General features: G+C 42.7%; 1 protein-coding gene across 1 annotated transcript; it reads right to left on the bottom strand.

The window, feature by feature from the left end:
* Window positions 1-43: 43 nt before the first annotated feature.
* valopa (vertebrate ancient long opsin a) lies at window positions 44-21,005 on the bottom strand. Its single transcript, XM_069658259.1, has 5 exons — window positions 20,639-21,005; window positions 14,695-14,905; window positions 9,561-9,678; window positions 9,212-9,445; window positions 44-280 (listed from the first exon to the last, which is right to left on the bottom strand). The coding sequence occupies exons 1-5, from the start codon at window positions 21,000-21,002 to the stop codon at window positions 44-46; spliced, it is 1,164 nt and encodes a 387-aa protein (XP_069514360.1). The 5' UTR covers window positions 21,003-21,005.
* Window positions 21,006-27,961: the final 6,956 nt, after the last annotated feature.

Genomic DNA, 27,961 nt, shown 5'->3' with positions numbered 1-27,961 from the left:
CTCAGAGGCAGTGAGAGGACACCTATCGGGATGAGGTTCACTGTTACATGGGACACACTTTGTTCTCTGGGATGGGCAGCTGGGCAAACGAGCCGCAGTCGGTTGGAGAGTCGTCCGACCTGGCCGACGCAGTGCCACTCACAGGGATACGAGCCGCGATGGCTGACATTTCTCCTGTCTGACTCTCTGCAGTGATTCCAGGGCGCTCTGAGGTCGGGTTCAGGTGGCTGTCTGGGATGTTCCCTATGCCACTGAAGAGCTGGATTAGGCACTTCCTGAACTGGATGGAAAAAAGAGAATTAAAAGAGTGATTAGGCAAGCCTTTCTTTCTTAACAAACACAAATGCATGTTAAACCAGCTTTTGATCATCTATGAAGTTAAAGTGAAGCAACATGTCTTCGCACAGCAGCTTCAGTTGTCCATCAGTGTCTGCGTTGGATGTGTCCAGGCCCAGAACTGAGTGTGGTGAGATAGTGAAATGTTATATGTACTGTTCCTTTCATGGATTCAGACTAACAGACTTGTATTGCTCTCAGTGAAGCTGTGTTCAGACCAAGAGTGAAGCAAATTGTCAGATGAATTTTCTTTATTTTTATTGGCTCAACACACCCTGCAGATATTCTTCCTTCAGGATACATCTGAAAGCAAACCCCCTCATCTCTGGGTTCATCAATTTATAAAATGTAACTTTTAAAATGCTTTTATTTTGAATGGTGTTGGGATCAATCTTTTCTGTCTCAACCGAATACGTCAAGAGTATCTCAACCCTGATCAGCTTTTGCGTCACAGTGAACTCAATTCAAGTGATTTTGTCACTGGAGTCGAGTGCTCCGTCCCCTTTTCTTCTCTATATATACCACCTCACATGCTTTCTCATACCATTGCTATGCGGACGATAGCCAGCTCTTCCTGTCATTCTCACCAGACGACACTACAGTCTCGGCATGGATCTTGTCATGCCTTGCTGATATCTCTAAATGAATGAAAGAACGCCAACTTCAGCTCAACCTATCTAAGACTGAGCTCCTTGTCATCCCAGTCAGTCCCTCTATGCAACCACAGATCAACATCCAGCTCGGACAAACTGAACTCATACCCACTGAGTCTGCCCAGAACCTGGGCGTCATAACTGACGACAAGCTAACGTTTAAGGTTCACGTGGCCTCAATTGCTCAGTCATGTGGATTTACCCTGTACAACATCAGGAAGATCAGACCCTACCTGTCAGAGCATGCAACACACCTGCTGGTACAGGCTGTCGTGATATCACGCATTGACTACTGCAACTCCCTACTAGCAGGCCTTCCTGCATGCACATTCAAACCTCTGCAGATGATCCAGAATGCAGCAGCGTGACTGGTCTTCAATCAACCCAAAACAACACATGTCCCTCCACTGCTCATATCCCTCCACTGTTCGTATCCCTTTATTGCTCATATCCCTCCACTGTTCATATCCCTCCACTGGCTCCCATTCACCTCTCGCATCAAATTCAAACCCTGTTGCTCGCTTACAAAACAGCAACAAAAACGGCTCCTGCCTACCTGAACCCCCTCATCCAGGTCTACACTCGCCCACTACGCTCTGCCAATGAAAGGTGCCTGGTACTCCCATCACAACAGGGCCCTAAGTCTCTAACTAGACTCTTCTCCTGTGTCGCCCCCCCCGTGGTGGAACACCTCTGACCTTAATGATATTGATGCTATTGATGATGATGATGATGATGATATTGAGGATGTTGTTGATGTAGAATTGATGCGGTGCATTGTCTCTGTGCACTGCCTGTCAGCACCAGTGTCCAATCGCACTTGAAGCTGTTTGTTGGCTCTTCCTGACTTTGTTCCCTCCTGTCTCAATCGTTGCTTGTGTTGTATTAACTCTCAGATGTACGCCGCTTTGGACAAAAGTATATTCTAAATGAAATTGTAACATGGCCCTTACTGCATGTAACCTAATGCTAATAATCAGAGCACGCCTCTTGTACACATTACAGGACAGTCTCATTGTGTCTGCTTTGCTCACACTCACACAGTACCACTGAAGCCCTGTGAATAATTGTTCTTGGAAGAGCATCAACGTTTCCCCACTAAAAGCCCAACAGTCATTGTTTTCCACATTACTTTATACCTAAAAAACCTAACCTACCTTTTTTTTATGTCCCACTCTGTGAAGCCCCGGGGATGAACTCATAATTCCTGACCCTTAGTGACCTGTCTGAACACACAAGCCTTCTAACGACTCCCCTTTAACCAGTAATGCTTTCTAAGAACAGCAATAACACCTCTGTTACCCTCTGATGTCATGAAAAAGCAAAAGGCTGCGATGTTGCAGTTTATGTCTTTGTTCACTCTGAGACCCTAAATGGGCAGTTAAACCCCGTACGACCAGCACTACTATAATACCTCCCTCAAACCTCAAAGCTGTGTACCGCCCCACAGAGATTACAGTCATAAAATGTTGTCTTAATGGCAAAAAGAATGGCCACAAAAAACACTTTCCCAGAACATCTACAGCCGGTACGCAAATCCGCTTCTTCAAAGCAGTTTGAATTAAAGAGTCTCAAAGGGAGGTTCAAGTTCGACTTGCATATCACATAAAATATGCCAATTCAGTAATAGCTGGTGGATGACGCCAAAATAAGTAGTTAACCTGGACCAGAACTTCTCCAGTTCGAGGATGTATGTGACGTTTTCATAAACTGTAGAGGTTAAAGAGGGGAAAGAAAAGGATCACTGAAATGTGACAAGATGAAAGGAATGCAGGTGTGAAATGGAAACTTTGTTATGAAGATGATTTTTGTGTCAGGTATATCATATGTTACCTTACACCTGCATTCGTAGATTTTTGGCCACTTGTAGGCCATCCTACAAGCTGTTAAACACATAACCTAACATACAGTATGAAAATACAGAAGAATAAGAGGGCCAGCATAAGAATAAAATGATTTAAATACAGGAAAGATTCTTCCTCCTCAAATTATCCAAAATCTGAACACTTCAAACAGTCGAAAGATAATTTATGTAAAGGCTAGACAAGGGGCCCCAGTATTGATCCCTGAGGAACGACAATATCACAACAGAGCTCAGACTTTATTTTGACCCGCTGTTGTTTGGCTGCCAGAGAAGATTGAATCTTTTTACAAGCAAAAGGGGAGAAGTTAAACCTTGAACCTGATCATTCAAAGATGTTTTTAGATCAGAATATGGCCCCAACAACTCCCAACTCACCTAGTTTACATTTTAAACTCTCCTGCAGCGGGTAGTTTTGGTTGAATGGTTAGATCTAAAACCAAACTGCGTGGGATACAATCTGAAAGGGAAGTTGTTCAGGTTGCTGGTTGCTAAGTTGTTCTGAATGTCCTTTAATTACCCTTGACACATTACTAACAGTCCTGTAATTGCAGGCATTTGAGGGATTATTGGGTTAAAGCTGCGTTCCTTGCTCTTAGAAAAAAATAATGGATCTATTTATGACAATGTTTGGCTGAGGAATTCTTGCAGGAGTTTATAATATTTCTTTAGATTTATAAATGTACCTAATCTGAAACAAAGGTTTATGGTCATTTACAGGGACCATACGTACTGCTGCTTTTCACTACATGTAAGATGTTTTCCCATCAAAATTTTAAGGCCATCATAAATCGATTTGGAATTTTCTTTTATTGTGGCCCGGCAGGGGGATGTATTTGTTTATTGACTATTGAATTAATAAACAAATACACCTACATTAAACAAGAGGTCGCCCAACAACCATTTACCAAAGGGCCATGTAATTGTCAGTAGACTCTTGTTAGCAGAACAAACAGGTACATGAGGGGTAGAGCAAGGGGGGATTGTCCACTTATCAATCAGGGATAGCAGCATTCTCTCAAAAGGATAAAAAATGTATTATATATAATGGCGTAGTCACCGCAACGTCACCAATTGGTTTCGCGACTGTGTTAATGAAGCCTCGAGTTCGCCACCATGTTGGTTTTCTGGAGCCAGAAGTGACCATATTTGGATGAGAGGATTGAGCTGGAGAGGAGTGAGGGGTTAGCAAATGCTAAGTTAACAAAGGTTAACAGTCTGTGTCTGAGGCTGATTCACTCGCTGGTGAATGAGCTAGTTTAACTTGGTGTTTCCCACAGAGGAGATTCTGTTTGTGGTGGTGACTGCAGGTGTTTATTTATCAGACTAAAGAAGTAACATCCTCACTGCTCACTCGCCCATATCTCAAGTGATAGGTGCAGGTGAATGAAGTATATTGGGAAACTTCCAATGACAGATCTTCTCATCACTACGGCCCGCCAAAATCTCTCCAGGGAAAAACCAACAACAATCCTGACGCCTGGATAAATGTCTGATAAACACTGAACAACCCAGGTATGGCGAGCACATACCTGCAACTTAGTGCCCCTTTGGGTACTAAATATCATCACTTCATCATTTCATTCTACAAGACCATAGAGGTGGTGTATGTTTTTTTGAGTTATGGCCAATACCTTTTTAACAGGTGTTCATAGTGAACTTTGACAACCAAATTCTTTTCATCGTGACAACAAAAGTTTGTTTGTGCCAAATATTAAGATATTTCCTCCAGCAGTTCCTGAGATATCGCAATCTCAAGAGAGAAACAGAGAACCCTGAATCATCGTAAACTCAGGATGATCTTTTGTTTGAAGCTGGACTTCTGTTGAAGTGTTCTCGAATAGGAGTCCATTTGTGGTCACTTTGTTGATACTTAAATCAGCTGACAAAATGAGAGCGTGACAGGTGAAAGAGGTGATCCTGGTTTCACTGTGTTTGTTCTGTAATGGTTGGAGTTTAATAACTCATCTATGTCAGCAGGAGGAGGAGGAGAACCAAGTGTATTTTCTCAAAACAGATCAATAAAGTTTTCCTCTCACATCAAGGCCCTGGTGGGAAAAAACATCAATTTCTAACTTTAAATTAAAGTAAATCCTGTCAAAACAGTCCAGACTTTGTTTTTATGTTGCTTTATTTTTAGATCAGTGCCTCGTCACTCCTATTGATCAGCCGTCTTATATTTAGAGATCAAAGCTGGTGTGAGACATATTTTTTAAATAATACTAACAGACGTGATAGTTTCATATTTCTAGAAGGCTTTTTCACCTTTGACCTTTTGACCCAAAGGATCCCAGGGGACAGTCAATGCAGCCAACATGCACCATGGAAGTCCCCTGAGACAGTTTCACACGCCTTGTTATGTAACTCAGAGACGACAAACAGAGATATCAACACAAGAGGTCAGCTGACTTCTTTCAGCACTCTCTGAGGCTGAGACCAGACTCGGCCTGCTCTCCATCCTTATTTACATCCAGCCGACGTCTTGGTGGAGTCGCTGGCTGACCTATTTAAACAGCGAGAGCAGCTCAGAAATGGGGCAATCAGATGGACATGCAGACTTCATGCAGCTCCCTGGCAAGGAAGGTCTGATCTGTGCGTCACGCCAAGCACATACATGTAGCCTACACTTGGACTTCTGTTCCCCCGTCTGAAAATAGATCACTTTGAATTCTAACATAGGCACATCTCATGTTTGTTATAACAGGGCCTGACAGCTTTTATGTTCATTGCACTGGACAGACTAAGAATTGTACTTAAGGAATAAAACCTGTCATATAAAATAAAAGCCTGCCTTGGACAAAAGAGCAGCATGACAAAGGGAAGGAACATGCTAACATGAAGAGTGTCTCGGGACAAACTTTTTAAAGAGTCGATTCTAAACTGCAGCCAGAGGTAAAGAAAACAGACGAGTAAATTAAACACAGCACGTTTGTGTTTACTGGAGATACAAAAGAACCAAAGTAGAACACTGTGAGGCCTGTTTGTGCACACGGGATCGTTTTACTGAAGAGCGGGATGCAACTGTTCGCACAGGTTCTAAACTGTGCATGACGGATCGTTCATGCAGAGTATTAATGGTGGGAAATGTTCTTTATTTTCAACCATTTAACAAGACTACAAATTATGTATGTGAAGTCATAAAATATTGTGACATTTTTGCCGAAGCTTGGCATTACAATTTCCCAGCAACAGCACGCACTCTGTGGATCGTCTCATGGAACCAAACGATAGCCAATCAGGAAGCAAGGTGACTGAAGCAGGAAGCACAACAGCCGCAGCCATGGCGACAAAAGCAAAAATGAAGCATAAAGTAACACGTACAGCCCGTACTCACAGCGTCTCCACCTCTTCATCCACAGTTTGTTCTTTTTTCTTTCTGAACTATCATCACCAATTCTTCCTGCTCGTCGTCCGCCATATTTGTTTCGTCTAAAGTCTCGTTTAAGAGATTTAGTGTGATTTCCAGCCATGAGAGTCGGACTCTGGTTGTTGGTGAATGAATCTGTTTATGTGTGGTGTGCTGTTTGGGTCAGATTGTTGGTCTGCACACAGACAGGAACAAAGCTGTTCAATCTGTCAGTATCTGTCGTCATGTGTAGCTCTCTCACATTTTAGACATCTGGTAAGATTTCAAACATCTTTTAGTGTGGGCCAGACTTAAGACGCAGACGACTACTGTCTTATTGTTTCAACATTTCAAATCCATGTAACTCACATTACGGTGTTTTTCATTGAAGCACACAGCAGGAAAAGCCTGCAGTACAACTAAATGTGTGGTTCTCTATTTGACTTTAATGACATCTAAGCAACACAGAGAGAGTAACAGAGTTGTTTTGTCTACCCAGGCTCATTAGGACGTAGTGCCGTGTCTCCCCTCTGTAACTGATGTTTCTGGTGTGTGTGTTACTCTTCGCAGCATCACTGTGAATAACCTCAAATTAAAGTTTAAGTAGAGAGAAGAGAAGAGTTAAGTGAATCTAAAGTAAAATGTCTCGGCCTGGATTGAAGCGCTGTGCTCCAGCAGCAGATTTGTCTTACAGTCAGTGTTAACAGTGCCTGACCTGTTTAGAACCGCTGCCTTAAATAAATAAAGCAATTACACGTCCTGTTTGACAGTCACATTCTCCAATTAACAGCTCTCTAAATCCTGTTATGTACGTCTTATGTGGAACACTAATACACTCAGAAGTCAGCATGGGAGGGAAGTGTGCCGTAAAAAACAAGCAAACTGTTACTTTAAATAAAGAGTGTTTACAGAGAAGCTGCCAAAACTACTGCAATGCGGTTTATAAGGGAGTTCTGGTTGCATGGAGAAAATGCATCCAATCAAAAAAAAGTTCTTGTTGTTTCCACTGACAGGCTCAGATTGTTATTCTAAGTGTGTGACAACGTTACAGAAAGGATCCCTACAGAGATAGACCTTTTTGTTACAGAGGAAGATGATTGTTTTTACCACAAACAGACGTTACATCGCTCTCTGCACACACACCAGACTCCACTGACAAAACCAGTAATTTAACCTTGCAGAAGATGCTGGTCTACTGCTGCCTGGAGTGATACGTTTGGTTTGGTAAGGGTTACTGCGTCACTTTAAGTGGTTAGTTTGAATAAGTACATTATTTCTTGCTTCTGCTACCTCAAGAGATTGATGCAGCCGTAGTGCTGCAATCCCCATGATCTGCAGGTTAAAATTGCTGTTTTTGTCAATGGAGTCTGGTGTAGAGATGGGAGGTTCGACTCTTTTTACTAACCGAGTCGCGTTTTCGAGTCACTTAAGTCACCTGAGTCAGTTACCCAGAGCCCGAGTCCCCCGCCGGCCCAAGCGTCCATAGCATGCACACTAGAGACTTCTTTCTTCCGGTTTAGCACTCCGTGAACATTAATGGAGATTAACTTTAATCCTGCAGCTCTTCTAGACCATCTGATGTTTTTGGACCTATTTGATCAATTTCTGATAGTAAAGTGAGTCATTTTGCAGGTTGGTGAGGCTCGTTTTTCCATGATTGTGTGCGGGAAAAGTGCTTTTTGTGCCCTGTTGGACCAGGAAGTTGTAATTACACGGTTTGAGCACTATGTTATATTGACGAAAGCTCAGCGCTGGTGGCTTCAAGCACTCAACCGGTTTCAGTACTGCCAACTTGAGTTGCTGAGTATCAAATTATCCACAATATTGGTGATAAAATGATTTTATTTAGAACTGTTTTGTTGTAAGAGTCCGTCAGTCTGCTTAACAGACGAGTGATTCGTGTGGCGGGGGCTCCGGACTGTGGGAGCGAGTAGAGAGTTCAAACAAGAGCCTACGTGTTTGTTTTTCTCACAGGGCTTATACGGTGGTCTCGCCTCAGATTCGCAAAAGCGGGTAGGAGGGGTGGGTCAGTGAACGAGTTAGTGGAGATGTCAGTAGAAAGAGTCGTTCCTTTCAAACGATTGACTCATGAATCGCACATCACTAGTCTGGTGGCTTTGAAGACAGCAAAGTAATGGCTGATTCTGGATTAAAAAAGAAGAATAATATTCTGTGACAAAAAGGTCTATCTCTGTAGGGATCCTTTCTGTAATGTTGTCACACACTTAGAATAACAATCTGAGCCTGTCCGTGGAAACAACAAGAACTTTTAGTGGACGACCTTTGATCCATTAAGGATTATGTTGCAGCCATTACAGCCTGTTGCACTGCTGAAGAAAAAAATATGTAAAAAATAAATAAATAAATAATAATAATAAAATAGGGCCCAGGTTTTAAACAACCAGAGATCCCCTGTAGTTCTTTGGTTGAACACTATAACTCCCTCAGCAGGCAGCCTGCGAGGTAACTGTCAGCATGCTACAAAATAACATGCAAACTGTTACTTTGAATAAAGAGTCTGTTTCAGAGAGAAACTAACATAAAACTGCAGTGTAGCTCAAACTATTGACTCTTATGTGTTGAAGAACTGCACATAATCCCTCTTTTCTAATGGCTGCTGTCATATAGTCAATAGACAGTATATAGTCAATAAGAGAGCGTGTCTCACATACACTGACAAATGGCTGGACAGCACAATGTGAAATTGAACGGGTAAATGGCATGAAATGTCAGCATTGGCTCTTTCACTGTCATACAAAAGATGTCTAATGTATTTTTTAACAGATCCATGCACGAACAATAGTACTCTCCGGATTTCACCTTTCTTTTATTCTTACTGCATGCATTATTGAGCGACGGGCTGACACCCAACGAAGAACAGCTCAGGATTGTGCTCGCAGGGATGTCTTTAGCTACCCTCCACACTGCTATAACGACAGAACATGAATACGCCCAGCAAACATGATCAAAATGGCCTGATCTTGCAGCATCCCTACAGAGAAAACTCAGAGTCACCTGTTTGTTCATGAAGACGTAGATGACGGGGTTATACACAGTGGCCGTTTTGGAGAAGAAGGCGGGGATGGAGGCCAGCCGAGGGTCCAGTTCGATGGTTGGATGAGCTGTGACCAGTATGGAGAAGGCTGCGTACGGCGTCCAGCCCACCATGAACGCTATGATCATCACCACCACCATGCGGGTCACCTGACGCTCCGGCTTCCTGGCAGTGGCCAGACGGCCGTGAGACACCTGGAGGAGACAGAGAACCACGACTAGCTGTAGATTCATTTAGTCATTCATTTTGACTAATGTACTAAGCTGCATGTATGAAGTCAATGTCAAACTTTCCATGTGTCATTCTGACCTTCCTGAGCTTCCGTAGGAGTTTTCCATAGCAGAAGAAGATCAGCCCGAGAGGCAGAATGAAGCAGGTGGTGAAGAAGGTGATGATGTAGCTGTGGTCCTTCATGTTGGTTGAATACCTGTCGAGAGGCAGACAACCGAGATGATCACTCTTTATACACAGGCCCAGAACCATACATGTAACCCTGACCGTTAGAAGACAGTGATAGTTAATCAACATCACTTGGATGTCCCTTTAAGAATAAAATAGTTTACAATCCCATAATTTCCCAGCGATGAGCAGTCGTGAAATGTCATTTTGACATTCAGATGCTTTTATCTCGCCGGAGAAAAGGATGAAAGTGTTGCTCATCATTTGAGCTTCAGTTAAAAGAGAAATTTCACAACTGAGACAAATCTCTGTGACACAATTAGAGGTCTGAAGGCCACTCATTTAGTCTCATTTAGTCATTTTCCTTCCATGGTCTAATAAAACAACCTCCTGAATACAGTGTAAAGAACCTGCCTACCTGACACAGCGAGTATTTGTATTCATGCATCTTCATCATGTTGAAGCACCGAGCGCGCATCTGTAACCGGCTAACTCACACCTCATTCCTCATGAATCTATTGACATGTGACACACGTGCAAAATAGTAACTCATGATGCATGAATACTTGCTCTGTTCATTTAGATTGAAAAATTACCACACTGTGGTTTGTCATGCATATCTGCACCAAATAACAGGACACAATTCTGTATATACTGTGTTGGTACACACTGACATGTTCTAGGACCCATAAGCAACTCTTGGAGCTGAATTATTAATGTGTCTCTTAATTTAAAGCCCATGATAGCAGAGCACGATATTGCTGTATTTTAAAAGTGGATGTCACACATATTTATGTATCATCTTTCATTATTTTGGCAGTTTGTCCGTCAACATCTTATTTATTTGGAGAAGAAGAAGAGGAGCGGGGATAAGCTAGCATTTAGCAAATTGCATCCCATCCATCCATCCATCATCTATACCTCTTATGCTGTTCAGGGTCTCGGGGGGGGTGGGGGGGCTGGAGCCTATCCCAGCTGTCACTGGGCGAGAGGCGGGGTTACACCTCGTCAGGTCGCCAGTCAATCACAGGGCTGACACATAGAGACTAAACTTCTTGGGATGCAAATTTTTGCTAGCGATCAACAGGCTTTAAACACATTTATTTAATGTAAATATGAAGCTGATCCCTCAGAGTGTCTTCGACAACTGAATGCTGAACAAGACATTCCTCAGGTCGCTGAGGTAGCGACTTGTCAGTCACAGGTAGCCCCGCCCTAAACCCTCCCCTGCTTTCTGGTCTGTGTGACTCTCAATGGGAGCATCAGTGACTAAATGAACATCATGCTGTGTTGAAGAAGAGTTGAAACGAGAGACTGAAACTCATTAGGAACATGTTTACTGAGGGAATAAATCAGGAGAGCAGCAGGACCATTTTCTCATAGACTTCTATATAATCACTCTTTTTTTGCAACCAGTGGAGTCGCCCCCTGCTGGACATTAGAAACACTGCAGGTCTAAGAGTCTTCTGCATTGGCTTCTCTTTTCCATCCTGCAGTCTAAACCCACTTCTGATAAATGCATGTCGTTTTGAAACATGATCTGTGTCAACCTCATGCAATTTGGTTTGTTCTATACTTCCTGTCATGTGCAAAAAAAGCCCGACCACCCTGACGATAAACCTTTCAATGTGAAGGTCTTCCGGCATTTAAACTAAATGTAGTTCAGCAACTAAATCAATTGCTAAAATGAAGACTTGAATCCAGATCTCTGTTGTTCTGATGTTCTGGACAGATTCTGGTCAGAAGGCCGACAGAGTTTGAGTCCAACAGTGCTGTCCCAGACAGACTGTCATTTCTGATGAGGTGAGTCACACAAACCGGTCGAGCCGATTCTGTCAAACAATCCAACAAAACTCTAATTATTGAAGAGAGTCAGTCTTCCCACCAGCAGCTGCTGAATATCGTCTCACAGCCGTCTCCACTGTCAGAGTCAATCTCCTCATTCAAACCGGGAACTCAGTTTGGCTTCACATTGACAGTTTAAGCAACACTGGAGGACTTTTCCAACCACAGGCTGACAGCTGAATGTTTAAATCCTACACAGACATGTGACAGGTTCATGTTTTAAACGTTTGAACATCCTCATTTTCAATCACTTAAAATCCTCAAAATGCTGTTTACCTGTTTAAATCTCAAGCACATCACTATTCCAACTTCCTGTACATAAAACAAACCTTAACTTCAGATCAGTGGATTCTGTAGACTAAATTTTGGGACGATTGTTCCAGCTGTTCAGAGAAGAGAAATGTTTTGGTACATGTACCTGACGATAGTGGGTGGAACAAACTTTTTCTCGGCCAAAGTTTTCAGTTGCTCGAACACATGATCAAGATGAGGGTCAGGCATTTAGGGAACCCCAAAAAATATTAGTTCTAATACTTTCAATGGTGATACTTCTGCTAAAGATAAATACAAGTAAACAGTGATAATAAAAATATAATGAATTGCAGATTTTGGTCAACAAATCTGCAATAAAGCAAAGTTCATGTCGTCAGTACTGTGTAGGAAATATTTGTTTCCAAAAATTTCTGTAAAGATATGAATTTATTTAGAAGTGTTTTTGATTAATTCAGAGCTGGCAGCCAAAATGTTTACCCTGTCTTACGATGATATAACGTAAGTTTTGGGGTTGTTTTCCCTCTGATGTCCTCCAGCTGCTTTGTCAGAACTCTTAGAGATTCACAGAGTTTTCTGGTTTATAGGAAGCTTGTTGCTGTTAGCTCAGTTAGCTCAGTTAACGTCTGGAGTTGAAGCTTGGAGCGTTAGTGTTTACAGCACTAACACAGTAGCTTTGAACCTGAGCTTTGAGGAGAAGATGGTTTTAAAACCCTGGGGGATGCAGACAAGCTGACCCTTAGCAGCTTCCAGTGAACACAGTGGGACAAGGACAATCAGAGGTGAGTTTGACGACAGGGAGAACATGAGGACTCTGACTCAGGGGACGATAAAGACAGGGGGGTCAGCTGCTGGGTCATGCCAGCAGCCAAACCCGGCAAGGAACCCCCTCAGCCCTGTAAAAATCCTCCACCTCAATTTATATTAGGCCAGACTGTTAACCACACAATGAATTTATTTTTTTAGAAAGAAACATTAATCAATAAAAAGAAAAAGAAATGTTGGATTTTTTACTTTGCAACAGAAAACCTCCCAAGAAATGATAATGATGGTTTAATGAGGGCATGTTAGCAGGTTACGGATCTGCTGCACATTCTGCCGGGGATTTGAGCGGGGAACCTTTATCTGTATGCGTCTCTGTAACGACTGTCTGACACAATACCTGCGCGCTGAAAGGGATTTAAAAGGCAGCATATCAGCAGTAAATTATATATACCTCCAGACCTTTGCATGTTTGCTGTTTAACATTCAGAAGGAGTCAGGTGCTGTATATCTGCATCTATCCCGAGATGAAAAGATGCACATAAATGAGGCTTTTAAAATGCGTCCGGCTGTACATGTGGCAGCATTCAGGACCTGTGACACCTGTGCAGCTGGAGCTCCTGCTGCTCATCAAATGTCTTCTGACAGATCTCCTGCTGCGAGCAGCCAGAGGAGGATCAGGTCATCTTTTACGCCGGGTATCTCCATAAGGTGATGTCTTAATTGAATTGTCTGAATCATTCATTCCCCCTGTGCTTCAGTGGTTCCCACACACAGCTTTAGGCAAACACTCTATCTGCTCGCCTTTGATCAAAACAGCTAAATAGCATTACCCAGATGGCACCCTGAGGGCCAAGGTCAGAGCAGCCCTGCTTCCTGACTTCTTCCATGAGACACATTCACACAGTGTGAAGCTGCGATGTGGACCTGAGCCACGGGGCTGAGTGTAGAATGTCTGTTATCTTTATCTGTTTGTGCTGGAGGTGTGAGGTAAGAAAAAGAAATGAATACTGTTTTTTCTGGGCTAAAGGTTGAGTAGCATCGCTGTGATTGGCGTAAAGCTAAAGTCTGGTGTAAAGCTAATGAAGGTTAGGAGTTACTTTAAAGCTGCTTCAGACCATACTGAAGCTGTGATTGGACTAACAATTTTCATGTGATTGAATCGTATTAAATGGGTCAAAAGGATGCCGAAAAAACATCATGTTTTTCAGGAAAAGGGTCATGTTTGTCTGTAACATCAGACACGCAAACCACTTTAAAAGTGCTCGTTTCTGAACGGAGTTTGTTGAACCAGTTCTGATCCAGGGAATATCTCAACCCTTTAGTGACCCAGCATCACATGAATCCATTAGATTAGCTGTAAGTTAACGGACGTGATTCATCTGATGTAAATTTGCATCTATTCATGTCTTTCCTTTGACCTTGTATGTAATTGCTCTTGGTCTGAACACACTGGTATAGTCATGATGGATGAAAGGACTGTGTGATCTGAAGGTTGTCGCTCATTGTGTTGAACCCTCAGAGACCCTGACCCTGTAGTTTCCTTTAGCTCTACGCATTGATTTGGCCTCTTTCATCTCTTTGTTTTGGTTGGGGACCAAAACAGAGCTAAAAGGAGAGTGAACACAGTCCAAACATCTCTGCATACCAATGTAGACGTGTTGGACGGTCTGTTAGTCCAATAAAGCGCACACACAGATTATCTGTCTGATATTTCCATGAACAAATCTCCAAAAGGCTCCAACAGCACAAACACGGCCCAGAGGTTACGTTCAGTGACTGAATTAGCTGAGGGGACACCTAGCAGACAGCTAGCAGCTCCCAGCTGTCACACAAAGAGGCCACGCCCCTAATGAGCCTTGATATAATGTAAACAGGTGAGTTGTATAAAGATTCTCCCCGTACAGTTGTCATGAAGAGAGAAATGATCTGTAGAGACCCAAACTGTTTTTTGTATCAGACTGTAAACATGTTTATTTCTGCTGTAAAGTTTAACATGGGGCTCTATGGGGACTGACTCACTGCTGGAGACAGCCTCAAGTGGACACCAGAGGAACTGCAGCTGTTGCCACTTCTACGTTGGCTTTATTATTTTAGTCCCGTAGGTTTCTGCTTGATTTTATTCTATAAATAGAATATAATAAATAATAAAATGCTCATTCCTCACCAGTCAGGCTCACAGGTGGTCCCGATCTTGCTCACAGTGTATCTGTTCCAGCCCAGCACCGGAGGGAAGGTCCAGATGAAGGAGAAGGTCCAGACGAACAGCAGACCCAGGATGGCGTGCTTGGCCTGCAGTCGGATGTTCCCCAGCGGCCGGCAGATCACGAAGAATCGTTCAAAGGACAGAACGGCGAGCGACCACAGGGCCACGATCCCTGAAGCAGACAGCAGGAGGTTAGACACACGAAACACCACGTCCTGGGATTCATCTTTAATATCTATGAAGATCAGACTCAGTAATGATGACGATCTTCTACAATGTCACAATGTACAATTGTTTCATCCCAGGTGTTTATTCAATGTTGTTATTGATATTTATGTATTGATTTCTAATATTTTATTGTTTTAATTCTCTAAACCTTACAAATAATTATATATATTGGTTTCTGTAACTCTTATTTTGTTGTTTCAAATTCTGAAATGTCACAGTATTTTTATTTTCAAAGCTCAGTCTGTCAAAGCTGTAGTCAGTCAGTCTTTTTTAAAAGAAAATTCTGACTTTTCTTCATAATCTGGCTTTTTTTTATATATATCATATCCCAGTAAATATTCGTTTTAGATGTAATTTTCTGGTGTTTTATTCATATTATTTTACTTTCTTACATTTTATTATTTCTTTGCTGTAATTTTTTAGCTTTGCATATTTTATTGTCTATTTTTGTCTTTTTTTGGTCCTATTTCCATCAGTGATGTTTTCATTTCTGCAATTTTATTTATTTTTTATTTTCTTATATAAAAAATGTTGAAAGCTCTGTGGCTGTCTACACACACAATCACGGTTGTTAAAAAATATCCCTGTCCATACAAAAACACAAGAGAAACACTGTCATGAGAATGCCACACCAACAGGTGGCGATATAACCTGGTCATGCAAAGAAGAAACAAATCGTGGCCCATCAAAAGTCTGAAAAAATGCCAGAAGACGACCTGGCGGGCTGCAATGGTGCTTCGAGGAAGGGGGACGATATATCAATATAATGGACGAGTAACTGTACATATGTGTTTAAACATGTTACAAGTCCTGTTAAGCACCACTGTTTGCAAGGACGTTTTTCGTTTTGCAGGAATGTCGCCTCATATGTGACGCCTCACAAAGGAGATAACGGCGTCCAGCCTGACATCACGAGCCAAAAGCGCTGTTTACCCCGTCTCCACGTCTCCGTGGAAACTTATATATATTTTCTGTTATAGATTTCTTAAATTTAATAGTTTATAGTAGTAATAGTATGTTTTATGTTTTTTTGTTTTCTCCATCTATGCTGTTTTAATTTTGCTTCTGAAGCACTTTGCATGTTTGTACTACAGTGCTGTATAAATAAAGTTAAGGTGTGAATCTCACTTGTTTCTTTACATCCACCCCCCGGTGTGACCACGTGTCTTAGTGTCTGACGGAGTACCAGCTCTGCACTGTGCAGAGGTAACAGTGGTGGCACTGCTGCTAGAAATACTTTAATGATCCGGGGTAGGAGCATTAGCCTGCCTCCTAACGGGCTAAAAAAAGACAACTTTAATTATGGTAATAAGTCACTCTCACAGAGCGGTTAATTACCTATCTCCCTCCACAGCCAGCACTACAGCCAGCTGCAGGAGAGGACAAAGACAGAGCAGGAAACCAGAGTGTTCAATTATGTCGCACACAGTTAAAACAGGAGCTGCTGCAGAGGTTCACTGAAACAATTAACACCGCAACTTCAATGCTGCCTCTGCCGCTGACCATCAAAGGGTGTGTTTCTCCAGAAAACCATCCAGTTCAATAAGTTTTAAGTGTTTATCTGTACAGAACAGGTGCTTCTAAAAATAGACAGAAACAGAAGATATTTTTCCCCCTGAGCAGAATATTAAGTGGAGCATCCATCCTGCTCAACGAGACGCCCAGCTCAGCTAAATCTGCCTCTAATTTACTCACACACGCACACGCACACACACACACACACATACACAAACAAACACACACACACGCAGGTGACACAATGCAACACACCTGTCAATCACTGAAACTGCTGTCAGGGCTTAAAACTGGAGTGGCCCGTTGAACATGGACGCAACACTTCAGCGTGTTATTGATTACATATCAGCAGCGCTTCCACAAGGATTGTTTATTTTGTCAAATGGTTTCTTTCAGCGTCTCTCCTCCCCGGCTCCGCCCTCTCGTCCCCTCTGTGCATCGCTCTACTGCTGTTAATTTACTGTTTAATCATGGATACTCTTCTGGGTAGTAAGTCAAGGCGTCGAAACACCCAAAACAGCAGATTCCACCACACAACATTAACGTTCACATACATACACCGTGTTTTAATCCATGTGCGTCTTCTATCAGTGAGTAACGTCTTTTTCTGGACTTCAGACTGTTTATAAGAAGTGCGCCTACCTTGGCTGCAAAAGAAGTGTGATCCTATAGAAGTCTATGAGAAAATGGTCCTCCTTCTCTCCTGATTTATTCCCTCAGTAAACATGTTCCTAATGAGTTTATGGTCTCAATCTCTAGTTTCAAGTTTTCATCAACACAGCATGATGTTCATTTAGTCACTGATGCTCCCATTTAGAGTCACACAGACCAGAAAGCAGGGGAGGGTTTAGGGCGGGGCTACCTGTGATTGACAGGTTGCTACCATGGCGCCTGAAAAGTGTTTTGTTCAGTGTTTGGTTCAGCTAAAAGACACTGGTTGGCTGTTCATTTCTTAGAATGAAAATATTTAGCTTAAAGTCTGTTTTTCTTTCAAAATTAGCATCCCGATAAATGTAATTAGGAATGCAATTTGCTAAACAAGCTCGTGTTAGAGCTCATCCCTGCTCCTCTCAAGCACTAAAGTAGGCCCTTTGCTTTAGGGCGTGGCTACCTGTGATTGACATGGAGACCTTTAAATGTCTGGATCAGCATTTAACAAAACTACATCAAGTAGTTTCTCAAATGTCTGGATCAAGTAACATTATTAGAACTTTCAAGTTCTTCAGTAATACATATTATAATCATTTCACTCAAAATGTTAATTTTACACTTCATTTTCCTTTTTAATTCACTTATATACTTCTGTAAATTGCCAACAGTTGCACCAAACACAATCAGGGGGTTATGAAGGTTATGAACAAAACATCTGAAAACACAGGAAGAATTCTATAACAGCATGAACAGTCACTATCAGGATGAAGACACTGCTTGTTTGAAACCCTCCCCTGCAGGCTTAGTGCTTTGTGTGTGGAGAACTTCACCAACATTCGTTCGAAGCCAGCGCTCCTCATGAGGTGTTTATCAGTTACAAGCTTGCTGTTCAGTAAACAGGCTCAGATGATGCAGCGCTGTATTCTACCCTGTTATATCAGCTTTTTTCATCAACCAAAGATATTTTGTGCTGGTCAGAGGGTACTTGGCTGAAAAAACATTTTAACAGGGGTTCACTACAGAAAAAAGTTTAAGAACGAGTGAACAAAAAGACACTCTGAGAAGTCAGCTAATTTTTCAGTAAGTACATTTTGATCAAAGCGAGTTTTTCACTAACCAAAGTTATCATTCTGTTTAATATCACAGTTACTTTGATTTACAGATGCACCTTTCCAGCAGAGCTATGGCTGATATCTTTGGGTTGCTAACCTCTCACCTGTTTCCAGCTCTACCCAATCATGGTCACTTTTAGCTAAAAACACAAGATGGCGACAAGCAAAATGAAAAAACTTAAGGCTGAAAACAGAAATCCACAGACCAATGGTTGCTGTCACAGTGGATACACCCTCTTCTTATACAGCCTATGTCTTCAGCTAACGCACTGCTTAAAGCTTTAGCAAAGATCCCCATATGTGACATTAAAGATCTTAAAAAGTACCAAGGCCTGTTTGAATGAAGCTCCGCAAGAGCAACTTTTTAATGTGAACGTTATTGATCATTTTCTCCTCAGCTTCAAAAATGTGTGTTTTCTGGCAGTTTGACGTCTCCGTAACAGAGGCATCCTGTTACAGAGGCGTATTGTTACATGTCCTGTTACAGAGACGTCCTGTTACAGAGGCGTCCTGTAACAGGACGTTCACTAGCAGAGACGTCCTGTTACAGAGACGTTCTGTGACAGAGACGTCCTGTTAAAGAGACGTTCACTAGCAGAGACGTCCTGTTACAGAGACGTTCTGTGACAGAGACATTCACAGAGATGTCCTGTTACAGAGACGTTCACAGAGACGTTCTGTTACAGAGACTTTCACAGAGACGTCCTGTTACAGAGACTTTCACTGACAGATACATCCTGTTACAGAGACGTCCTGTTACAGAGACGTTCTGTGACAGAGACGTTCACAGAGACATCCTGTAACAGAGATGTTCACAGAGACGTCCTGTTACAGAGACGTTCTGTGACAGAGACGTTCTGTGACAGAGACGTTCACAGAGACATCCTGTTACAGAGATGTTCACAGAGACGTCCTGTTACAGAGACGTTCTGTGACAGAGACGTTCTGTGACAGAGACGTTCACAGAGACATCCTGTTACAGAGATGTTCACAGAGACGTCCTGTTACAGAGATGTTCAAAGAGACGTACACAGATACATCCTGTTACAGAGACGTTCACTAACAGATACATCCTGTTACAGAGATGTTCACAGAGACGTCCTGTTACAGAGATGTTCAAAGAGACGTACACAGATACATCCTGTTACAGAGACGTTCACTAACAGATACATCCTGTTACAGAGATGTTCACAGAGACGTCCTGTTACAGACGTTCACTAACAGAGAAGTCCTGTTAGAGACGTTCACTAACAGAGAAGTCCTGTTACAGACGTTCACTAACAGAGACGTCCTGTGACTTCAGTGTCTCTCCTCTGTCTCTCGAAGCTGCCAAAAAGGGATGTCACAAACCTCATTACCAAATCCAATAAGCATCCTCTGCCTGAATTACTCCTTCCTCTTGATTTCCAGCTCTACAGGCTTCTCAGCAGACACCCAGGGTCCAATCTAACCTATCCACTGACTTAGTTAAATGTTATTGGTGGTCACGGTGCTGGTAACCTACTTATGGCGAGTCATGCACAGCAGAGTGTGAGGAGGCTCCTGAGCGTGGCTTTGAATTCTGCCCTAAAGACTCACATCATGCTTTCATTTCTGATCCTACTGTCTGTCATCATGTTCACATCACAGCAGAACAGTGAACATCATGCAGAAATGTACTCTGTACACTAAGGTGACCGTTTTCTGAATTTGATCTGGTTGATTTTTTGTTTTAGTTTAGTTTTTTGTAATTTTTAAACAGATTGAAGACGTGTGATCACTGTGTTTGAGTTATTTGTGTGCTGATGTTCACATCCTCTATGTATCAATAAATAAAATAATATTTACTTTGCAAACACGTAAGTCAGTTAAATCAATCTTTGTGCTCTGTTTTTATTTTGCCATGTGCTCCATAAGGAGGTTTAAAAACCTGTCTGCAGAGTTTTTAAAGTACAGAAGCTGAAATAGATTTCAAATTATTTTGTAAAAAAATATATATTGATCAACTCTTAAATCACTTCTATTATGTCTTTTCTTTACTGTTGACACTTCAAATGTATTATATGTACTTAAATGCCCACTCTATTATGTGCTTACTTCACAAAAAGACTTCATTTCAAGAATTGAACTATCAGAGAAAATGAGCAAAGTCTGAAACTCTCTGATCATCACTTTTATTCTGGCAGCAGCTGCAGTGAAAATGATTTGTCATTTTTATTTCACCTTCCTCACAGATGCTCCAGTTTATGAACAGATGTTGAAGTCAGGCTGAGGATGCGCCGTGTGGAGCCGTTTCACACATCTCTGCAACATCTGCGTAAAACAGCTCCGACACTGACACCTACAGTTATCAAGGAAGTTTTCTTTATCAGCCCTGCAGACAAAACAGCAGAAAATTAAATAAAGAGAAGTTAACCTACCGAAAAAAGTGACAGCGAACCCCTCCAGGACGCAAGCCCACCTCCCCAGGAAGAAGTAGCCCCTCGCGTTGGTCAGGAAACTTATTAGTCCGCCGGTGAGCGAGACCAGAAAGTCCGCGATGGCCAGATTCACTATGATGTAGTTCAGCGGCTGTCGGAGCTGTTTGAACTTGAAAGTGACGAACATGACGAGGAAGTTTTCGCTCAGAGACAGCGAGGTGACCACGAACATGAGCACGGCCAGGACCGTGAAGTTCCACGGAGCGATGTTCTTGATGGGTCCGGTAAACGGGTCATCAGTGGGGGAGAGATCCGCCGCCACCGTGTAGGACACCGCGTTCACTGACAGGCTTAAAGTATCCATTGTCCATGCCCGGGGTGCAGGCTGCCTGCTTGGAGAGACTAAATCCGGTTTGTTCTTTTTCTTAAAACTTCACTTGGAGTGTCTCCTGGACTCACTTCTCCGCGCTGTGGAGCGTCCTGCGCGCGCCTGGACTCTTCTTTGACAAAGTTCCTGGGTTGAATTCCTCGCTTGCTAACGCGCATGTTTGGAGCAAGGCGGAGAGAAATCCGCTGCACAGTGCGCGCGGAGGCGATGTCCTGGAGAGCGCTGGCAGCAAGTGCCTGAATGACCGATCAGTGGCATCTTGGAGGCTCTTATATAGGCGCTCCAGCATCACTGCTGCCCTGCAGGAGAGGCGACAGGACTCACATGTGCGCTCCTTCAGCGCGCGGACACTCGAGCGTTCAGCTGCATCGCCTCCTCTCTGCCCTCTCCAACACCAACACTCACACTCCGGCTTAATAACACAAGCGAGTCTTTGTTCTAAGTCCTGGAATTACACAGTCAGATCGGGAGGCCTTACAGCGCGTAAATCATTACTCATGCGTAATTAGGCACCCAGCGGGCTGATTGTGGACTTTGCTTCATTCAAAATTAATTTCACGTGACCTCCTTTCACACATTAGATGTCACAGTAAAATGTGCTGCATACAGGCAGCTTTGAGTGTTATGTTTCAAACACCTGCGTGCTCAATGAACGTGAATCATTCAATCAAGTCTCGTAATCAACTTGTCTGTACTTGTGTGCTGCTCTAGTTATGACATATAAGTCTAAATGCCTCGTGTGCCTGCTGCATGATAATTACAATCAATAGCGCTCTTTGCAGCAGCTAAATGTGGCATGTGGAGGTCAGCTCACACAGCAGGCTGCCTCTGATTAGGTTAGACTGACCCTCCATAACCACCTGCTCACTCATCATCTCATGAGCCTTAAAACGGACACACTCACTGTTCTCCACTTTCACTTCTGTGTCCGAAAATATGAAATGTTAATTTGTTAATGTGTTCAGACTGAAGTGTCACTGTCGTCACTATAGAGCACGTTCACACTGTGTAGGGTGAGTGATGCATGTGCTCAACAGATGTGCCCTTACACTTTTGATACAACAGAAGTATAAACTATTATTGATCTAGATTTTATATTGTGACAGTGACAAAGGCCCGAGGAGACCAGATGCTTCATTAGTTTAACTTTAAAATATAGTTTATTAAAATGAGCTACACTTGTTTTTTATACACTTTAAAAGCTCTTTTTTAACTTCAGAAAATTAAAACAGTCAATAAAGCAGGATAAAGTTCCTCAGATGCTCCTTAGCAGACAGGACGTCAGGACGGCCTGCGAGCTTAGCTCATCTTTAAGGATAGGATTCCTCAGTGTTCTTTGTTCTCGAGGTCTCTACCTGAAGCTGAACGAGCTGTTTTATAGTTAATAAAGTAGTTATTAACACACAACTCCAAACTTTGTTTCAAAATAACGTTTCCGTCCAAATCCATCTAAGCGAACCCTGCTGTGCTCGATCTTTCTCACTCATAATTAATTGGACTATACATTCATATTCATAACTCACAGAAAAGAAAAGGCAACTTGATAGCTGGGCTTGACTCGACACAAACTGGTGTAGATTTAAATGTAACGGTTAATGCTCTTTATTAACTATTAAACATGCAGATGAATGGATGGATAAGTTTGTGCAAATGCACGGTCTAAGCAGCAATACCAAATTGTCAGCTAAGGAAAGAGGAAAATACTTTATTTGTAGGAACAAATGGACTTAAAAGAATCTAGATAAATCCTACATGTGTCCAGTTGGTGGCGGTAACGTGGCGCATTGGGCTCCAATTCGCCACTAACAACCAAATTACGCTGGCACTATACTACACTATACAACCGAAGAAAATGACTAGTCAAATTAACGGCTAATGTAGCGAGCTTCGGCATGCTAGTCGCCAGCCTGGGAAGCTAATGACCAGCCTATCCAGTAACTGATCCATTGGATTGCTAGCTTCGGTGTGCTGGTCGTCAGCCTTGGAAGCTAATGACCAGCCTATCCAGTAACCGATCCATTGGGTTGCTAGCTTCGGTGCGCTAGTCACCAGCCTGGTAAGCTAATGACCAGCCTATCCAATAACCGATCCATTGGGTTGCTAGCTTCGGTGTGCTAGTCGCCAGCCTGGTAAGCTAATGACCAGCCTAGCCAGTAGCAGATCCAATGGGTTGCTATGTTAGACGCATGACTTGCCGCCCTGGTCGAATGAATAGGTGGCTTCTCATTTACCAGCGCCGGCCTCTCAGTGACCTGCGCTGGCTTATCGTTGGCCAGATCAGTAGCTGGCTTCGGCAAGGATATAGCCTCCTTCGGCCTCTCAATAGTCTTAATGTTGTCCTTTTCCCTGCGCCATAGCCTTTTTTCCCCCACGTCTTTACAAAAACCTACCTGTGGTTTAAAACTGGCTGAGAACTCGACCTGCTGGAGGTCGTGGTTTGCATATTCCTTTTTAAAACCAAATAAAAACCATGAGAACAAGTTTAGAGATTATTTATTGGCTTTTGCCTTCACTAGAAAGGACAGTTGAAGACAGACGCGGGGGGAGAGAGTGAGGGGCGACATGCCCCAAATGGTCACAGACCGGGAGGACTGCACCCTCGCACATTCTGATGCTCCACCAACTGAGCCTGACCAGTGCCCCCAAAACAAACAGGAGTTAAACTTGCCAAACATGACCTGAAACTTGTACAGGTTCTCTAACAAATGGCATCACGACCAATAAAAATACCAACAAAGAAGATGGCGGACTGATTTCTATTGCACATTTCAAAAATATGTAACTAGAAAGTCACATGATAGCAGAAAATATGATGAAAAAATACGTCACTATTAATGAGACCCTTTTTACCACAGCAGAAGAAACTGGTACATGAGGGGTAAAACGAGGGGAGAACATCTGCTAATCGATCACGGATGGTGTAGCTCAGAACATTGTTGTTTCTCCTCATTGAACAGTGATGGCTGCTATAACAGAAAGGACTTCTTGTAACGTTCAGTCCTGCATCTCGGTGAAATCAGCCTGTGACTGAACCTGCTCTGCTGAATCTCCTCCAGGCCGTGGAGTGGGTGTGTGGGATACCTAAGGATGGACTTCTGTTTTGCTTCTGTCACCTGCTGAATATTGTCTCAATGCTGGAGCTGGCCTTCCTCTCCCCAGCACACCACACCAAGAGCACAGCACTGGCCACCACAGTCTGATAGAAGGTGCACAGACGAGGCCTGCAGATGTTAAACCACATTAAATCATGCTTACCAGGATGGGACGGATGTGAGGTCACAGTGACCTTGACCTTTTTAACTACCAAATTCAAATCAGTTCATCCTTGAGTTCAAGTTGACGTATTCCCTGACGTATAGTTAAAGTATTTCCTCCATGCATTCTCTAAATATTGTGCTCACAAACACAGACGGACACCTGAAAACAAAAAGCGTCCGGTCCCACAGCGTAAACAAGATCTCTGTCCTTTTATGGCACACATTTTTCAATAAAAAATGCATGGATATAGTTGTACTATCAGCAAGCTACTGAAAACTCAGTTATAGTTCTCTTCAACACAGCAAACATGTCATTTATATAATTTAGTTTCCACTTTCATGTTGACTTCGAGGCAGAACTTGAAGGTCAGGTCTTCCTCAGGGGTCATTCACTTCCTGCTGCCTCCTCCTCTGCTCCGTCTTTGATGTGATGGAGTCCAGCGTGTCACAGCTCAGCGACCGTCACGTAAACGAGGATTTATTACCTCTGCCGACTGTCCCGACCGGTGGAGCCCCGCTCTCTGGTTTGGCTGCTGTTTTAATGTCGCTTTGCCAAGTTGTGGTTTGCTCAGGAAGAGTCACAAGAGCGGCTACTTGTCGTCCAACCTGAAATTATTTTCTTAAATACTTTTTCCTGCAGTGGGTGTGTAATATCTGAGAGGTCTGGAGTGGGCCAAAGAAAGGACAACAAGGAAAAAGTAGGATGGAGGGAATAAACAAATAAAAAGATAAAAATTAAAGTTAAAATCACCGAAAAGAAATTAATGGATAAGTACAAATAAGTTCAAATAAAACCCCAGCAGCTTTCCCAGGCAGGGCCCTTATATTAACCACTTATGCTTTAAATGTGTCTTTGTGTTAAAACTAATCTGCACTATCTATTAAAGGGGCTATATGTAACATTTCACATATATTTATCAATCTAATATAATTTTTTATTGCCAATGTGTGAAGGGATAGTAGAGGACCTTCCCCAACTTCCTCCATCGGCGCTAACAGCCTGTGGGCTGATTTTTATGTAAAGCACTCAGGACTGTTTTCAGCGAAACAAGAGGATGTGATGTATCTGCGTGTTTGCGAGTACCTCTGGCGAGAACTCATTCTACGCCACTACAGTCAACAGTGTGCAACACGAGACAACGCAAGCTGTTAAATGGAGACGGATGCTAACAAACGACCGGCACCCACAACAACATCAACACAAAGCACACACAAGAATAAAAACAAAAAAAGTTTTATCTAGTGAAGCCCGTCTGACCAAACAGGAAGTGACCGACGTCAGGGGGAAAACTAGAGTCAACATCGGCAGGGCATGCGAATCATGGAGACCTTTGTGACCTTATTGTTGTCATAGAAACAAAACCTGTGTGCAGCGTTTTTTCTCTCACAGCACAAGTGCTTCAGCTCTCTCCAGCCGCCCTGCCCTGCCTGGCTAATGTTCGCTAATGCTTGTGATGATTTGCTGGTTTGCCAGCGTAATTTGCCGTTTGGTTACTAGGCACAATGTCGGAGTCATGCAGTGTATTTATGTTAGAGCTAGTTAGCTTACCTTAGCATGCTCGCTAACGTTCTGACAACCAAAATACTATCCGAGTGTGTATGTCAGTGTTGTCAGTCTAGCTTGACAAATAACTTCCCCACCTAACATGATATTAACTTAGGTCATGAGAAACAGTGTTGATTTTGGACAACATGATACCGGTCAATAAACACGTCTCGTCAGTGAAAGATAAACAGAGCCGGTGAGTTCCGAGACTGAGCATGCTCAGTTTGTGTGTCTTCAGCAAAAACCCTGGATGCTCGTTCATGTGCGTGCGTACAACAAGGTTGACTGCAGTTCCCTCGCTAGGAATGAGGATTTTCTGAAAGTTAAGCGCCTTTAACATAAATGAATAAATAAATTGTCATATGTTGTAACATCACTCTGCACATGTGGTTTAGCATTGCTGACGGCTTCATCCCCGTTGTGTTGGGAGACAACCCAATCTCATCTCATCCCGTCCGTCTGTGACTGGTTCACCGGGCTTCCCAGGTGCACTGACCTGTGGGATTGGCTGCTGCGGTTGTTCCAGCGAGGCTCGGGATTGAATGGGAATACAAACCCATGAGGGAAATCTAGAGAAGAGCTGGTAACCGAAGGACAGTCCACAGATGGAAGAGTTAGTGCTCATTCCTTCTGCTCTCTATTACAGTGTGGAAGACGGGAGAGACCGTTAGAGAGCTATTTTACACCAGTTGGCTTCTTCTCTCTACTTACAGACGTTCAACAATAAACCAAGCAGTAAAACAAACATAACATGATTTCTAAAACACTCACTTTGTGCAGATCCCTAAAATGCATAAAATTTGTTTTATAAAAAATGAAGGCCAGAGAATGGACTGCTGAATGATGCAACTTGGAAGATACATAAAAAACGTAAAGCAGTTGAAACTCGAAATATGAATTGAATAAAGCACTGTATTACGCCCCCATTTAGGAGTGATGGAAGCACAACATAAAGTGGAAATGATCTTCCCTCCCTGATCCCTGAAGCAAAGACATAAAATGTGAATTGTAAAGTAGAAATACTTGAAAAGCCTGAAAATAAACTGAATCAAAATCAGTCAGTCATAAACTAAGTTAATAACAACAAACAAAAGAACCTCAAATAGTGCCGACACACACTTTTTGAAACAAACAAAACCAAATGATATTTATTAACAAAACTCCTTTAAAGGAGTAGTTCACCCCTGGAAAAAGCTGGTGTTCTCTGAGATCGATAGAAGCAACAATATTTGAAATTGGCGCCATAGCTGTGGAGAAAGTTGCACAAACAGCTTGTGGCTTCGCCCATTCTACATTCCTACAACACCCAGCATGCATTGTTCCCCTCCCTCTGAAAGGAATGACCCAGCGAGAGACGCTGGAGTGAAATAATACCGTTTTCGCTGCAGGCAACAGCTCAGAGCGGCACAGAATCCGAAATACGACGAGAATATACCGGTGGATCGTCTAAAAAGTCTTCAGGTCTGCAGTCTACATTTCAAACCTGACGATTTTGAACGAGACATGACATCGGAGGCGAGTGTCCTACATTGAGGAAGTGTAGTTTAACAAGCTCCCTGGTTTTCCAGGGCCCATTGGAGAAGTGGATAGCATCCTCCAAAGGCACAGAGTGAAATTGCATTTTTTTTTTTCAATCATAATGGTGTTAGCTCCCCACAATGACATGATAGGACTGAGGTTGACAATTGATGAACTGGCCCTTTAAAAGCATCTAAAAAGCAGGAGAAATAAGAAAAAGGGCAGTTCACTCCGTCAGCGTCAAGGCTATTTACACATAAACTGGAAACTACTTGCCTATAGGGCTGCAACGACTGATAATGATAGTGGATTAGTTAATGGTATCATTATTGAAACGATTATTTGACTAATTGGATAATGAATTGCACAGTTACTTAATGTCTCTTATTTAGCTCTCAGCTTTTAATGTAGTCGGAGCTTACTAACAATAAAGACAATAAATATTCTTCATTCAAAAATATGTCTTTAATATTGGCTCCTACCGATATTAAAGAGAAATAAAAGGAGGAAGAACAAGAGATGAGGAGGAGAGAAAAAGATGAAGGGTTTAAGGTGAGCGTAATCACAGCGTGGCTGTAAGTCTGGACCGGTAAGTTGATGTTTAAGAGAGAGAT

The sequence above is a fragment of the Semicossyphus pulcher genome, unplaced genomic scaffold (genome assembly GCF_022749685.1).
Source record: "Semicossyphus pulcher isolate SPU_LCO1_2020_fin unplaced genomic scaffold, fSemPul1.0.p SCAF_12, whole genome shotgun sequence".
NCBI classification, from domain to species: Eukaryota; Metazoa; Chordata; class Actinopteri; order Labriformes; family Labridae; genus Semicossyphus; species Semicossyphus pulcher.
Note: the sequence above shows the minus strand (reverse complement) of the source record. Positions and strands in the feature narration are given on the sequence as shown.

What these genes read in the sequence shown, in the direction of transcription:
- valopa (XM_069658259.1), bottom strand. Translation starts at nt 21,002, where the DNA reads ATGGATACTTTAAGCCTGTCAGTGAACGCGGTGTCCTACACGGTGGCG. An exon ending in ACCACCTGTGAGCCTGACTG is followed by an intron (nt 9,679 to 14,694) that starts GTGAGGAATGAG and finishes GCCTCTCGACAG; the next exon opens with GTATTCAACCAACATGAAGG. An exon ending in TCCTACGGAAGCTCAGGAAG is followed by an intron (nt 9,446 to 9,560) that starts GTCAGAATGACA and finishes TGTCTCCTCCAG; the next exon opens with GTGTCTCACGGCCGTCTGGC.